Source organism: Elephas maximus, chromosome 13, assembly GCF_024166365.1.
Source record: "Elephas maximus indicus isolate mEleMax1 chromosome 13, mEleMax1 primary haplotype, whole genome shotgun sequence".
NCBI lineage: Eukaryota > Metazoa > Chordata > Mammalia > Proboscidea > Elephantidae > Elephas > Elephas maximus.
In genome coordinates, this window is record NC_064831.1 from 81,943,610 (window position 1) to 81,959,072 (window position 15,463).

The following is a 15,463-nucleotide window of genomic DNA, read 5'->3' on the forward strand; positions in this document are numbered from 1 at the left end:
ATCCCCCTCAACAAAAACCCACTAACTCCTTCCTTCTTAAACAAGGAGATAGCTATTCAAGTTAGTTGCATTCTGTATCAGTCAAAATATTCCTCTTAAATATTAAATCAGAGAGCAAGTTATGGTGCATAGTCTTCTGCCAAATTTCGGGTGACTTTAGCCAGTAGTCTATAGTGTTAGACCATGGCAGGAATTGATTATTCCTTTGTAAATGGGAAGCAAATTCACTATTAAACAATTTGAAACATTCCGTAGTCTTCCTCTGGCCTGAAGCAGTGCATGAGAAAACACAGTGCTCTCAAAGTGTGTGGCAGATTGAAGGTGGAATACATCCCATCCCACAGGCTCTTCTACTAATGTGACTCTGACATTCCTTTATAGAGAGGTCTATTTTCTGTCCCCTCTGTGGTGCAAATAGTTTGTGTTCAACTACTAGCCTCAAGGTTGGTGGTTCGAACCTAACCAGCAGCACCATGGAAGAAAGGCCTGGTGGTCTGATTTTGTAAAGATTATAGCCATGGAATAGGCATGAGCTGGACTCGATTCAATAGCAATGGGTTTGGTTTTTTGCTGTTTGAGCCTAGGCAGACCTTTGTACCCATCTCAGTCTTTAGAATATAACAGAAATGACATGTCCTGACTTCTAGGTCATGAAGTCGATGTGGCTTCCTCTCTGAGGCATGTACACTGGGATCCCTGAGCTGATGTGAAGTCCAGCTGACCTGAAGCCACTGTGCTTGAGACATCACAAGGAGCCAGGGCTGCATTTCCCAATAAACAAAGCATGGACTTCCCACCAATTTCCAGCTCATAGTTTCACCTGTCCCCCTCCACAGCAAAGACGTGGTGAAGCCATGTGAAATTGCTCACCACAGATTATCAAGTAAATACAATCAAGCCCGTGTTTACTTTGCTCAATGCAAGCCGGTGCATACCGTGCTTACTGGTTAATCTGCCCTGGCCAGGAGCACATAGAGACAGAGCTGCCCGAGCAATCCAGGATATTGCAGCCCCAGCTAGTTGAGTCTCTGGCAAGGTGCCAGAATGAGTGAGACTCCACATGATTGCAGCCCCCAGCCTTCCAGCTGCCCCAGATCGCAGATTCTGGAGCAAACTAAATGTCACTGTTGCTTTAAGCCACTGAGTTTGGGATGCCTGTTACTTAGTATGAGATAATCAAAGAAAAGTACCTCTCCTCCCCACACCAAATCAAACCTATTGCTGGCCAGTTGATTCCAACTCATAGCAACATGTGTTAAAGTGTAGACCTGGTCCACAGGGTTTTCTTGGCTGTAATATTTATGGAAGCAGACTGCCACGCCTTTCTTCTGTGAAGCTGCTGGGTGGGTTTGAACCCTCAACCTTTAGGTTAGCAGCCAATCACACATCACTTGTGCCACCCAAGATCCCTTCCCATCCCTGCTCCCACCTATATTACTTTATACCCAGGAGATACTCCACAACCACCCACCTTTTCACCTTGGCCTGCTATGCTTTCCTGGGAGTTACAATTGCACAGGTGGAATCAGGAAGATTGAAAATGTGGGGGTGAGTGTCCTCAAGCAGCCAGGAAGTGTCTGTCACACTTTCTGGTTGGGGAACCAGCCCAGGTCCCTAATCCAGTGATCCAGAGCTCTCTTCTTCCTCCTTCCCATGAAGGAAGAAGGCTCTCTCCCTTGGTCATCCCACCTGCCCGGCATCTGCGTTAATTTCTCTGAGAATCCAGGGTAATCCATATTCATAGTCTTTGGTTTTTAGCACTTTTATGTCTTGGCAGCCCTTTTGGATTTTCATGGGTATTTTAATGGGAGTTGGAAGAAGGAAATCTAGACAACACTAACCAGCTACCTTCATGACCCAGAACTTCATCATCCAAATTGTCATTCTGAAATTCAGATATGCAGCGAATACAACAATCTGATACAAAACAACACAGCAGGTAGCCTTGGGAGAGGACCTCCTCTCAGTTCCCTGACCCACAGTCCTCCCCTGCAGGGCTCCACGGTGCAATAATTCATAAGGGAATAAAATAACCAGCATCTTCTTCCTGTCTTCTAGAGCCCCAGATACCACAAGGAGAAAGGGAATCCATATAAATACTAAAATATTGCCTAAAATTGCCTAACTCCAGGGTTCTTTGGATACCATTGGAGGCCAGTTCTTCTCAAATTGTAATGTGCATATGGGTCACCTGGGGATCTTGTTAAAATTCAAATTCTGATTGATCAGGTCTGGGATGGGTACCAAGAATCTGCATTTCTAACAAGTGATGCCAGCGCTGCAGGCCCAGGACCACACTTTGAGTAGCCAGGCTGTAGGCAGTCCCATCTGAGCTTACTTCCTGAAGGTAGCCTCCAAAAGCCTCACCCTTCCTGCCTGACGAGGCGTGGTCTTACCTACAGCTACTGAAAGGACCCTGTCCCTCTGCTCTTGTCGTGCCAATGCTAGTGGGGGACTTTCTTGCGTTCGCCAGGGCTTTTAGGCTCTTCTGACCATTCTGTCCCGTCCCACGGTTACAGATAGTTCCAGAGGAAAAGGGTTTCTTCTTGTGCTATCATGCATTCACACTCTTTCCAATAGTTACTGAGCACTCTAGGCGTGACTCTTCTTGGGGCCAGAAATATGGAGATGAAAGGCCCTAATCAGAAGCTAGTCAGGGAGAAGATCAGTGAGTGATCACAACTCAGTGGGATAAATATTATGGCAGAGGCTGGCACAGGTGGTGAAGCTTGGTAGGTGGTATGTAGGCAATGCAGGGCAGTTAGTGAGTGGGTACTCTTCGAAGGCTTCCTGGAGACCACACTTGGCTGGATCTTAAGATACTAGTAGGTGTAAGCCAGATGAAGGGGAGGAAAGGGCATTTCAAGCTGAGGGAATAGCAGTTGTGTAAACGTTTGGAGGAGGAGAAAGTATGGTGAGCTCAGAGCTGCTATCAGTTAAGTATAACTGGAGCACTGTGTGTGTGTGTGTGTGCATGTGCACGTGAAGGGCTCGGAGACAGTTAAGATAATCAGAGGTTAGGGCACCTGTCCTGTTCTGTTTGTCACACTCCTCAATGCCCCATCCTCCTTACTTGCTATGGCATGTGGGGAAGGGCATGGCTGGAGGACCTGGAAAGGAGCTGGTGTGGGGAAGCTGGGGGGTGGGGGAGGACCCTAACCTGAGTAGTGGTTTTCCCCCTCTCCTTCATCTGCATAAATTTCTCTATTACCCAGGTACTCTTGATATAGGTTTTGATCTCCTATATTGGTATTCTAGAGTCCCTGGGTGGTGCAAACAGTTAACGTGCTCATCTGTGAGCCAAGAGGTTGGTATTTGGAGTCCACCCAGGGGCACCTCAGAAGAAAGGTTTGGTGATCTAGTTCTGAAAAATTAGCCATTAGCCCTGTACAGCACAGGTCTACTCCGACACTTACGGAGTTGCCATGAGTCAGAGTCGACTCCATGACAACAGGTTTGGGTTTTTTATTGGCAGTCCCCACCTTGTGGTTTTTCTTGCATGGATTTCTTGAACGCCCTCTGGGAATCCTTCATTGATCCTCTCTGATGGGCTTGAGGGTTAATGGTCTCCACTTCCCCATGCCCACCTGGGGTACAGGCCCGGAGCTCAGCACCCCTCAGGGAGGCAGACGTGTGGCCACTTTCTGCTGGGCTTGGGACATATGAAGCTCTTGACATATTATTAACCTCTAAGCCCCACACTTCCTTTGTTGGAGATGGTTTACTCGAAGTTACTATCTTAGTTACCTAGTGCTGTTATAACAGAAATACCACAAGTGGATGGTTTTAACAAACTGAAATTTGTTTTCTCGCATTTTAGGAGGCTAGAAGTCCAAATTCAGGAAGCCAGCTCCAGGGGAAGCCTTTCTCTTTCTGTCAGCTCCAGGGGAAAGTCCTTGTCATCAATCTTCCCCTGGTCTAGGAGCTTCTCAACTCAGGGATCCTGGATCCAAAGGATACTCTCTGCTTCTGGCTCTTCTTGCTTGGTGGTAGTGAGGTCCTTCTCTCTACTCACTTCTCTTTCCTTTTCTCTCTCAAAAGAGATTGACTCAGATACAACCTAATCCTGTAGATTGAGTTCTGCCTCATTAACATCATAGAGGTTACGATTTACAACACATAGGATTATCAGATCACAAAATGGAGGACAACCACAGAATCCTGGGAATCATGGCCTAGCCAAGTTGATACACATTTTGGGGGGACACAGCTCAATCCATAAGAGTTACTATCAGTATACCCTTAAAATACAAAAGTTTTTTGTGCTTGTTTCAGAGACAGGGGACAAAGCTGGGAAGGTGTACCCAGTGTTCTCTGAGAGAGGGAGGAAAGGCATGTGTCAGTGAAAGACATGCTGAGGACAATTCCTGCTGAAAGAAGAGGGTGCACACAGTGGCCATGGGGGTGGAGAAGTGGGTCCTCAGGGAGACTACCTGGAAGGAAGTGTTCTATAAACTTTGATACCTTCTGGGTTGTTCCTCTGTCCCAGCCAGTAAATATTAAGCGTCTGGGCCAGAGGACTGCTAAGTACTTAGGAGGCCAAATGGTGTGTAAAACATTCTTTCAACCCTTAAGAAGCTTACAGTCTATTTGGATAAGCAAGCTCGACTTACATAAACATCAATATTTTCACTGTTCGTGGCAGCAATTTGCTCCTCAATGCACCAATATCGCTAAATGTTGACCCTTTCTATCCCTTTATCTCAAAACCCATTTTACATAAATACAACACATTCCTAAAATCCTATTTCTCTTGTATCTATTCTACAATTTCCATTAATGTTCTTTCTTTTTTCTTCCTTCTGTTTCTCCACTTGGATTTTGGGTTAGCCATTTTTTAAGTCCCATCTACACTGATGTTCACCCTTTCCTTTGCCGAGCAGTAGGATGTGTTCATATTAAGAGATATAATTTAAATGATGGAACTGCGAATACATAAGTAACATACCGAGGCTATTTGATAGAAAGGCATATGGACCAGGCTAATTGGAAAACGGGGGTGGGGAGAGAAAAAATCTGAGAAAAAGAAAATGAGTTTCAACTCAGCCCAAATATTTTTAAGCCAAAGAAGTTGGCCTGGCCCCAGTTCTATCCTTGGTTGGACACAATATATGATTGGTGCACTTACAGAAAAAGAAAAAAAAATCCATCCATAGGGTGAGAATCTAAGTATCTATTTTCTATCCTAGTGACACTCAGAAATCATTCTTCGCATTTATTTTTCAACTTTGTCTTCGGCCGTGAACAAAATTGAAGCTGGCAAAGAATGGTTCATGTGAATTACTTGAACAACAGTTTCTCACTGTGTTGAATTACACTGAAGCCACTTGCTGTGAAATATTGCCACAGTCCAGTAACACTGGAAGGTATTGTCACTTTTCCCATGCCCATGGGGTTAGCCCGATTCCTTCCTACATAAGTGAGCCGGCAGGCCTTTCTAAAGCGGGGGAGAAAAGCTCTCCAAATCCTAATAACTAAGCAGGTATATACAGTTCATTAACATTTTTAAGACTCACAAGCCAGTTTATCTTCCCACGTCACCCAATCTTCTTTTTACTTCCCTAGACTAGATGTCAAGGTTACGTGGCTTCTGAATGTTTGAAATACCTCTAGTAGCCAATAGGGCAAGGAATCATGGAAACAATGTCTTAGGTAATAGTAGTTTCATTTAGCTTAGAAAAATCATCTAGCAATGAAAAGTAGTGGAGAGGCCAAAATAGTCATGAGAGTTATATGAATCACAAGTCATTCATAATAGCCACGCTTTTCCTAAATATATCTATCTATCATCTATCTGTCTGTCTACCTACCTACCTACCCATACTCCAAATCCATAGCCGTTGAGTCGATTCCGACTCATAGCAACCCTGTAGGACAGGGTAAAACTGCTCCATACGTTTTCCAAGGCTGTAATCTTTATGGAAGCAGCTGCCACATCTTTCATGGAGCTGCTGATGGATTTGTGAGTTTGAACCACCAACGTTTCAGTTAGCAGCTAAGTGCTTTAGCCACTGCACCACCAGGGCTCTCTCTCTATATGTATAAAAAATATATACACCAAAAAAAAAAAAAGCCCCAAAACCAAACCTGTTGCTGTTGAGTTCATTCTGACTCGTAGTAGCCCTACAGGGCAGAGTAGAACTGCCCCATAGAGTTTCCAAGGAGCAGCTGGTGGATTCAAACTGCTGACCTTTTAGTTAATAGCTGAGCTCTTAACCACTGTGCTACCAGGGGTCCATATATATATATATGTATATGTACACACACACATAGGTATAGCCCACCACTAGGGGGGTAAATGAATGAAAACTCCAACCTGGAAGCGATGGCTACAGCATTTCTCCAAGGCAGCAATCAGTTGAGGCGTGGAGGGTGGGTTTCAGCTGTTTGCCGTGCGTTTCACAAGACTGTCAATTATTTACTCCTGGGGCTGGGCGGAGGGGGCGCTGCAGACCATGGGAGGGCTGCCTGCCCCCACTGCTTTGGGGTGGAGAATGCAGGCTCTATGCCTGCTACTTGCTAGCTATGAGCTCAGACAAGTCACTTGCTGCTGTTTCTTATGAGCAAAATGGAAATGAGACTAGCTATTTGTGTTGTGAGAATCAAATGAGATGCAGGGCCTAAAAGTACTTTATAAACATTATCGTGTGGTGCAGATATGAGAACGATTCCCATTTTTCTGCTGCATGTTGGACTAAGAGACTGCCAGGCAGACGCACTGGCTGTTAGTAAACCTACCTCATTATCCTTGGGCCCCTGATCCACAAGGAAACAAAGGACGAGCAAAGAGGAAAGGAAATTGGACATGTTAAATGGCTTCTTTTTGATCGCCCTTAGGCTGTGGCCTGACTTCCTTCAGGCTGACTTTGATTATTCTTAAGGCTTTAGGTGCAGGGTTATTTCCATGACTACTTACCACTAATTATAGGAAGAATCTACAGCCTTTATCTGGAATTCTCTCTCTGCCAGAAAATGTTTGATTTCTCTAAAGAGTTTTTTACCTAAAATAAATAGTTACAATTGGAAAAACAAAATACAAAACAAGTCCCCTCTCAGGCTGTGCAGGGGGCACCGTGGTGTAGAGCAAAGAGACCTGGAACTGGATTCTAGCTGTGCGATATTGGGCAAGTCACTACGCCTTTCTGAATCTCCATTTATGAAACAGGAACGAGTCCCATGTTCCCCAAGAGACCACTTGGTGGTAATGGGATAGTTACCCTATAAGACAGAGTAGAACTGCCCTATAGAGTTTCCAAGGCTGTAACCTTTATGGAAGCAGACTGCCACATCTTTCTCCAGTGGGAGATAACATATAGCTAGCCATTAAGAACCTGGACTCCAAGAGCAGACACTGGTTCAAAGACTTGTCTTTTACTAGACAAGTGACATGGGTCGGATTAGTTAACCACTCCGGGCCTCAGTTTTCTCAATCAGGACTAATAACGGTACCTCGTTTAGGGGGCTCTTGTGAGGATCAAACAGTAAATACAGGTGAAACACTTAGAACCATGGCTAGCCAGAGTAAGGAGATAATAAACGTTAGTTCTTGTTATTACAAAGTCTATAAGAAAGATCTGAAGGACATAATGCAGTCTGAACACCATTTGAGTAGCAATAGGATCAGTGTTCAGAGACAGTCAAGTCTGAGGTCAGCTTTGCGGATCTCAGTCACAGAAGCAGGGAAGCCAGCTAGCTCATCCAGGGTCTTTTCAGGGAGAAGTGAGGAGGCCACCTTGTGATGCAAGAGTGTTGGAGAGGGAAGAGGGAGTGAAACCAAATGGCACTGAAAAATATCTTTTCTATATGAGGGGAGGGTAGTAGGGAGTAAAGGAAGGAAGACAGGATTCTAATGGGACTTGTAAGAAAGAGTGTAGCCAGTTATGACAGGAACCAGGGAAAATGGGAAAAGACTGGGGGCACTTTAGGTATGGGGTGGCCCAGCTAAGTGGGGTGAGGGGGGCGCAGCATCACAGAGATCTCAGTGAGATCACGTCTCGTACCTCAGAAAACTGATCAAGCACTGTCGATTTAAATGATATGGCAGAACACCACCACCACCATTACACTGCACATTCTCATTCAAGTTCTTTGGGGGAAAGTAAACATTAGAGTGATGTTAATTAGTACTCGGTTTTTAATTTAATTTAACCCTGAGGTGGCTAGTAGACATACAGGAGAGCAGATCATTTTCTTGGAGACGAGTAAGAAACGGCTTTTCAAATGACTGTCTGAGCCCCCAATTCTCTAGGTGGGAGTTACTGAACGCTTCCTGTTACTCATCCCATTCAGTTTTCTCTAAGTTTCCAAAAGCTGTGGCTGAGGACTTAGCAGATGCTGTCGGTAGTGCCCTGTGGCTCCAGCTCCTTGGTAACGCCGAGTGGGAGCTGATTACAGAGTGGCTGCCACTGGGCATTAAGGACAAGGAAGAGGAAAGTGGCCGGGCCAAACATGGAAGGGAGGGGTGGAGACCAAGGCAGGCTGTGGCTAGCCGCCTCCGGGCCGCCCACAGCCTCGGCGGCTTCATTCCTGCGGATGGGTTCCGGGCGGCTGGAGGGCCAGAGAAGGCCCTCTGCTGGGGTCGCTGCGACCGTGCAGCCTCTTGGATCCCGTGGTTGCGGGCCGCTGACAGTCTGTGAGGCTCCCGACCGATTCATCGCACTTCACCCTCGCTTTGCTTCAGTTCCTTTCTCTCTTTTCTGCCTGGGGTCATTTCGGCACCCCCAGTGGCAAAGGAAGCAGAAGCTGGGGCCAGCAGGCGACGGAAGCCCCCAAGCAGCTCTGCCCTCTGACACCTCCCCAAGCCCAGAGCGCAACATCTGTCCCCAGAAATACCCGGGCTGAGGGGGAGAGGGTGCACTAACTCCTCCCTGGGTACTCCGTATTCTCTCGCTTTCTGGAAACACCCCCTCCCTCCGGCCAGCGCAGCGGATACCCAGCACTAGGTCCCGGCCCCGCGGGGGCGCCTCCGCACGCCCACCCCGCGTCTGGGGTTCTTCCTGCAGTACCACCCTTCTCCGCCGCGGCGTCCCGTGCCCCGCAGCGCCACCTGGGGGCCGGGCACCATCTCGCGCCGGGGCACCCTGCCTGCCCTTAGCCGCCAAGGCTCCCCTTCTCCCAGCCCTCTCGGCAGCCCTACCCTTCCAGCTCCGCCGCGCGCTGCTCTCCTAGCCCTCGGCCGGTCGCCCTCGCTCCTTCCCGGGGACGCACGAGCAGCGGGGGGCGGCGTGGCGGAGGCGGGCAGCGGCGACCGAGGCCGGGGCCCAGGGGCAGGGGGCAGAGGAGCCGAGGGCAGGCGCGGCCGGCGGGCGCGGGGAAGCGGGCGACGGCAGCTCCGGGCGTCCGCGGGTGGCGGCGGCGGGCGGTGCGAGGAGCCCCTGTGATTGGCACAGCCCGAGCCGGAGGAGGAGGCGAGGGGAGGGCGGAGGAGGAGGAGGAGGTGGAGGAAGGGGGCGAGCGCGGCGGCGGCGAGGAGCTGTGCCTTCCACCTATCATCCCCCGGCAGGACGGGGGCGGCCGCCGCGGGCCCGGGGCGGGGACAGCACGCAGTCTCGCGGCGCGCACCCCCGCCCGGCAACGGCCCGGACACCCGGGGCGAGCGGGAAAGCAGCGGCAGCGGCGGCGGGGGAAGGATGCAGGGGAAGAAGCCGGGCGGCTCGTCGGGCGGCGGCCGGAGCGGCGAGCTGCAGGGGGACGAGGCGCAGAGGAACAAGAAGAAGAAAAAGAAGGTGTCCTGCTTCTCCAACATCAAGATCTTCCTAGTGTCCGAGTGCGCCCTGATGCTGGCTCAGGGCACCGTGGGCGCCTACCTGGTGAGTCCCCGTGCCAACTCCAACGCGGGGCCCCTTTCCCAGCCCCGCGCCCGAGCGGCCGCCTGGGCCAAGGAGGGGGCGCCCGGCGCAGGGGGCAGATGGGCATGACCTCAGCCTGGCGTGGAGGTTGGCGAGTTGGTGCAGAGGCGGCCGCCGGGGGAGCTGCCGGCCGGGCTGCCGAGCGGGCGAGGAGCGGGCGGGGACCCCGGATGCCGGCAGCAGCTCGCGCGGCTGACGAGCACTGGGGGTGCCCCGGTGAGAGGCGGCGGGCAGGTGGGCGTGAAATCATTCCTCTCCTCGGCCCCCTTGAAAGCGGGAGCCAGATGGTGAGTTCAGGAACCCACTTGGAGAGGGAGGCATCAGGGTTTTCAGGTGACCTGCACATGGGAGAAAAAGCTAGTTAGCATCCTGCGTCCTCTACTCCCCATTCCATCCGCTTGGAGAACAAATCCATTATGCATCTTTTTCTCCAAGCGTTTTCTCCATCCGCCAATTACTGGGGGGGATTTAACAGCTTAAAGTGCGGCCAGGTGTGGCCCTGATCAGAGCCGGGACTGCGAGAGGAGTATTCCTACCTGGTACCCCAATAGCCGTCTTTAAGCGCCTGGGATAAAGTTACAGTACGTTGGGAACAGCTACGAGTTTGTGTAGTTCTTGCTACCCACTCTTAAAGACAAATTCCTCACCGTGGTCTCTCAGCCCACAAACCGCTCATTCTTTTACACAATTTACATCTATTTTATATGCCTCCAGAAATGGGAGTTTAATGTTCCACCGGCCCATGGGTGCGTAGCGTATCAGAAGAAACAGCGTGTAATGACTCAGCACTGTCAGATACCTACTTTGCTGCTCTCTCCTGTCCTGCTCAGGTAGTCCCAGCTTGAGCTCCAGAAAGTGCACTTCCAGACCCCGGTGGAAAAGGTTTTTTCAGAGTTGATGGTGTTCAGTCATTCCTTGGCTATTGACCTCAAACTGGACTCAAATATAGGCTTTGCGTGTTAGAGAACAAGTTTGATGAAGATAGAATTGGACAAGATTTCAGCTGTTGGATGACCACATCCAGAGATAGAATCATACTCTTCCTGATGTTACCACTAATCTCTCATTCCTGGCCTTGGGTTAAAGTTAATGAGGGCCAGACGCTGGGTGCCCTCTGTCATTCATAAACCATCTCCTAAGACTCAGAGCTTGCTGTCAGAGGGAAGTGGAAAGCAGTTGCTTTCCAGTGTTGGGGGAAGTCCGTTGTTTGGCTCTTAGAGCAGCGTCTTGGTACTCAGCTCGGTTCCCCGGGGTGACAGAATTACAGGGCTCCTAAAAACCAGATGCATTTCCATCACTGCTTCTGAGATAAAAGGCATTTAAATCCATGACTCTGTCGTGTCTTTCCATGACATGTATGCTGCAGGCGAACCCTGTAGCCAAAAGCATATTTTGTTTTTTTTTGTTTAGATTTTGTGTTTATAAAATGCACTCAATTTGTCTATAGTTTCTAATGTGCGGTTGCAGAAAGTACCTGTGGCCTTTGGAGATGTGGGGGTCTTGGAGTCATTTTTTTCAGTTTCCTTACAGGGTGTTAAAATATTTAAATGAGTACATACATTACTAAGATGCAAATGCACGTTAATAAAATTTTGTGGGCCTATAGTAGTTTTTTTTATACTGTAGCATATTGGAATGCAAGTAGCATCTAACTAGGTGTGTTGTTAGAAGGAGGTAATTAGTGTATCAATGGCTGTAACCAGTTTTGCACAGTAGAGTGCATTATTCATGTGTGACAAACACTAACAGAACTTTATACACCGTGAATGATAAAGGCATGGTCTTTTAGCTTACAAAGAAATGCAACTTGCCTTCAAATGAATAGCCTAGCTCTTTTGAAACTTAAGAAGTGGTCCATGGGGTGGTGCACACATTGGACATAGATTTATACAGGCGGGGGAGGCACTAAGAGATAGGAGGTTGGCTTTGAGCCAAGAACAGGCTAGTGGCACGCGGAGGAGGAATTCAGTCCACCTGGTGGTGGCATCCTGGCACTTCCAGCCTTGGCTGATGAAAAGCCTGGTTCCGGTGGGGTCAGGTAACATGCATCAACAGGTGACTCTCAGGGAACAGATGGAGGCCCAGGAGAGGGCAGGCCTAGGAACTTGAATTCATTTTGATGACTAGGAGTGGAGGCATAAGGTGCTCAGGGCTCAGCTTTGCCCGGCTGCCCTCGGCTTTTCCTTGTTATCCGAACCTCATGAAAATAAATCGTTTGCTTGCCAGGGTTGACTGAATCAGCCTGCTGTGGGTTTAGCTCTTCTGGGCCACTTCACGGTTTTCTCTTCATCTGTTACTTGGGAGGTGGAAAAAAAAAAGTTTGTTGTTTCTTCAGCTATGTGAGACTTCTGTGTGGATAAATTGGGAATACGATAGTGCGGGGTGTTGGCAATAAAGGCGCGTTTCTTCACTTTCATTCCTCATGGCTTTCTTCTTAGGGACCCTGAGCACCTCCCTGTGGAAGTGCTATCAGGGCGCCTGCTGGAAGGTGTGTGTTTACAGAAGCTTTATTTACATTTGCAAGCAGCCTGCCCCTCTGAGAAGGCATTTTCAGAGACCTGACAGAGGTCAGAGAGAGAAGGATGGTTGCAAATTCTATGCAAACGGAAGTATTTTCTATTTGATCCCAAAAGTCCATGCAGCTACCTTCTTACGTAGTCTTCCCAGGTGCCTTTTTTTTTGTTGTTGTTGTTTGTTTGGAGACTTCTTTCCTTTCCCCAATTTCTTTCTTAAGGAAAAAAAAAAAAATTGCCAGCGTCATCAGGGACACTGGTGTCGGCCTCTCAACTGTAGAACTGAAGCAGGAAGTGGCCTGTGATTTGAGAAGAAACTTTGAAAAGCCAGACTTGAGTGTGTGTGTGCGTGTGTGTGTGCATGCATGCACACGTGTGTTTTCTCAAGAACCTGCCTAGGGAAGAAACTCAGGGGAGAACTGTATGAGAAGGAAGGCCACCAATTACTAGGCTAGGCCGGGGACCAGCAACTTCTAGCCTGGGTGTCAGGGCCTTCTAGGGGAGTACAGAAGGGGATTAATCCTGATGGCAATGTCTAGACCCTGTTATAATATATAGATAAGGTAATCAGAGTGCCACGTGGGTGGGATCTGGTGTCTAAAATATGCTATAGTTGCAAATGCTCAAACTGGAAATCATACTTCAGACAATCAGCAGTCGCAGGGATGTCCTGTCATAGTCGCTTAAACTGCCCAGCTGGCTATGAAATCATTTTTTTCAGCCTTATGAGAGGCCCACTCAGCTTGATAGTCATTGTGTGCTGAGCAGGGAATACAGTTTAATTTTCTTCTACTTGGGTTTTCGCTTCAGGTAGCTCCAGTCTGAGCTGACCTACTTGCAAGGATGTAAGATCTGCTTAAGTCTTGGACTGTTTGGAGAAGGGATGGGCACACGGGAACTGCACAGAGAGACAGTCATTTTGTGTGCACTAATCCAGCAGGTGTTCGGTAGAGACCCGCTGAGATGTTGCAAACATACACGGAGGGTAGCCCTGCATACAGTGGTTCGTGTTATGTTATGAAATGACTGAGCGCTGGAGGAGATAAGGGTGTGTACAGGAAATTAAAACCTCAGAAACCTCTGGGCAATTAGGATTGAGTTTTGTTAAAAAGGCCAGTCTAGTCTCCTGGGTCTCCTGGGTATGAGGCAGTAATTGTTCAGTGGTAGAACTCTCGCTTTCCGTGTAGGAGACCCAGGTTTGATTCCTGGCCTAGGTGCCTCGTATGCAGCCACCACCCCTCTGTCAGTGGAGGCTTGCGTGTTGCTATGATACTGCACAGGTTTCAGGGAGAGTTTGCAGCCTAAGACAGACTAGGAAGAAAGGCCTGACGATCTACTTCTGAAAACCAGCCAGTGAAAGCCATACGGATCACAATGGTTTGATCTGTAACCAATCATGGGGATGGCACAGGATGGGGCAGTGTTTTGTTCCATTGTGCATGGGGTTGCCATGAATCAGGGGCTAACTGAATGGCAAAGAGCAACAAGTCCCCTGGGTGGAGCTTTTCACAGACAGTTCCTATGAACCGGGGTGGGCATTTCCCTATTAAGAGTCATGCAGAAATTCAGTATGGGGCTGTGGTGAGAAAGTAGTGACACAGGTGACCCAGTGTGGTTAACAGAGCCCTGGCTCCCTGCTTTAGTCACTTTTTTACGTCTGGAAGCATTTAGGCAGCTTGCAGTTGATGGGTGAGTCAAACTCCTCTGGATTTGTTATTCTTTTTTACTTACTTCCTAAAGAAGCATCATTTTGAAGATGGGTTTTTGCATACCTACCCCAGAAGCAGACAGCTGAAAGACATTTTTAAAGACCTTGTCAAATTAGTATGATGTCTAAGGCAACTGTATTTTACTTAATCAAATTGTTTTACACACATGGTTACTCAAAGTGACAAATTCTCTGCTATTTGCATAATTACTGTATAGCCCCAGGTAGTAAGAAATAAAATTACCCTGTTTTTTTTTTTTTTCTTTACAGTTTGGTTTAAAATGTTTAGCTAATAATGATTTAGGAAAAAACCTATATTTCTTTAGAAATACCATTCAGCCAGCTTAGTACAACTTTGCTTTTTTTCTTTTTTGCGGGGGGGGGGGGGGGTTCCCTCGTGTGCTTAACGATAGAAGAAATTGAATTTGTTGTAAAGTGAGCAAGGCCTGTCTCCTCAATTTGGTAACTCTTGCCCCCATTTCAGTTTTAAATACCTTAGACGAAGGGGTAGCGGTGGCCTCTCCTAAGTGGCTGTGCCTTGCTAATCAGTGGCTCAGCATTTCTAGCTCACCTTGTGTGTAGCTGGGAGTCCTTTGTTCTGACTGTGCTTCATAGGTTTCCTCTTCTGGAAGATCATGGGTAAACCACTGGGCAAAGTTAGTTCAAGCAACAGGGTCTGTGAATTCACACTGCCTTTTTTTTGGAAAGGAGGAAACGCTGGGGGCGTAGTGGTTAAGTGCTACGGCTGCTAACCAAGAGGTCGGCATGTTTGAATCCACTAGGCACTCCTTGGAAACTCTATGGTGCAGTTTTACCCTGTCATATAGGGTTGCTATGAGTTGGAATCGACTCGACGGCAGCGGGTTTGGTTTTTGGAAAGGAGACCTCTCAGGTGTTGTGTTGGTTAGGGATTGAGCTCACTTCACAGACCTGCTAGGGGATGAATAAGTGGAATGCTGCACAAAAGATGGTGATACAGCTGCATTTCATGTCGACGTACGGTGTGAAAAAGGAAAACAGATCTGTTTAATATAATTTGCTAAATAAAGAGTTAAAGCAGAAGTTGACATTGATTGCAGGATCTGTGGGAGTAGCAAGGACTCGTGCTGGGCTGAATGTGGTCCTCGGGTTTTGGAGGGCTCCCTGGGTGGCAGGTGAGGAGAGTGGCCTAGCAGGTCACCAGGGCCAGGCAGGTGTGCTGGAAATGCTCACCCCTTGCTGTTGTGGATGGTAACACTGTACGGGTACCATTTTTGTAGCGCCGTTCTTCCAGTTTGCCTAGACCTGACATCACACCACAAACACATTTAACTTGCATGAGTTTAACTACACACATCATTCCGTAGTCATCTTTCTACAGAGTAAAGATACTGTTCAATTATCTTTTGCATGTG

General features: G+C 48.2%; 1 protein-coding gene across 3 annotated transcripts in view; it reads left to right on the forward strand.

The window, feature by feature from the left end:
* The first annotated feature begins 9,462 nt into the window (after positions 1-9,462).
* SLCO3A1 (solute carrier organic anion transporter family member 3A1) overlaps positions 9,463-15,463 on the forward strand; it is a 350,108-nt gene continuing 344,107 nt past the window's right edge. For all 3 annotated transcript variants that reach the window (XR_007519927.1, XM_049906091.1, XM_049906090.1), the window contains exon 1: positions 9,463-9,809. Coding sequence is in view for 2 of the 3 variants with exons in the window: in XM_049906091.1 (XP_049762048.1) it covers positions 9,630-9,809 (180 nt within the window). In the remaining variant the exon portion in view is untranslated. The remainder of the gene's footprint in view (positions 9,810-15,463) is intronic.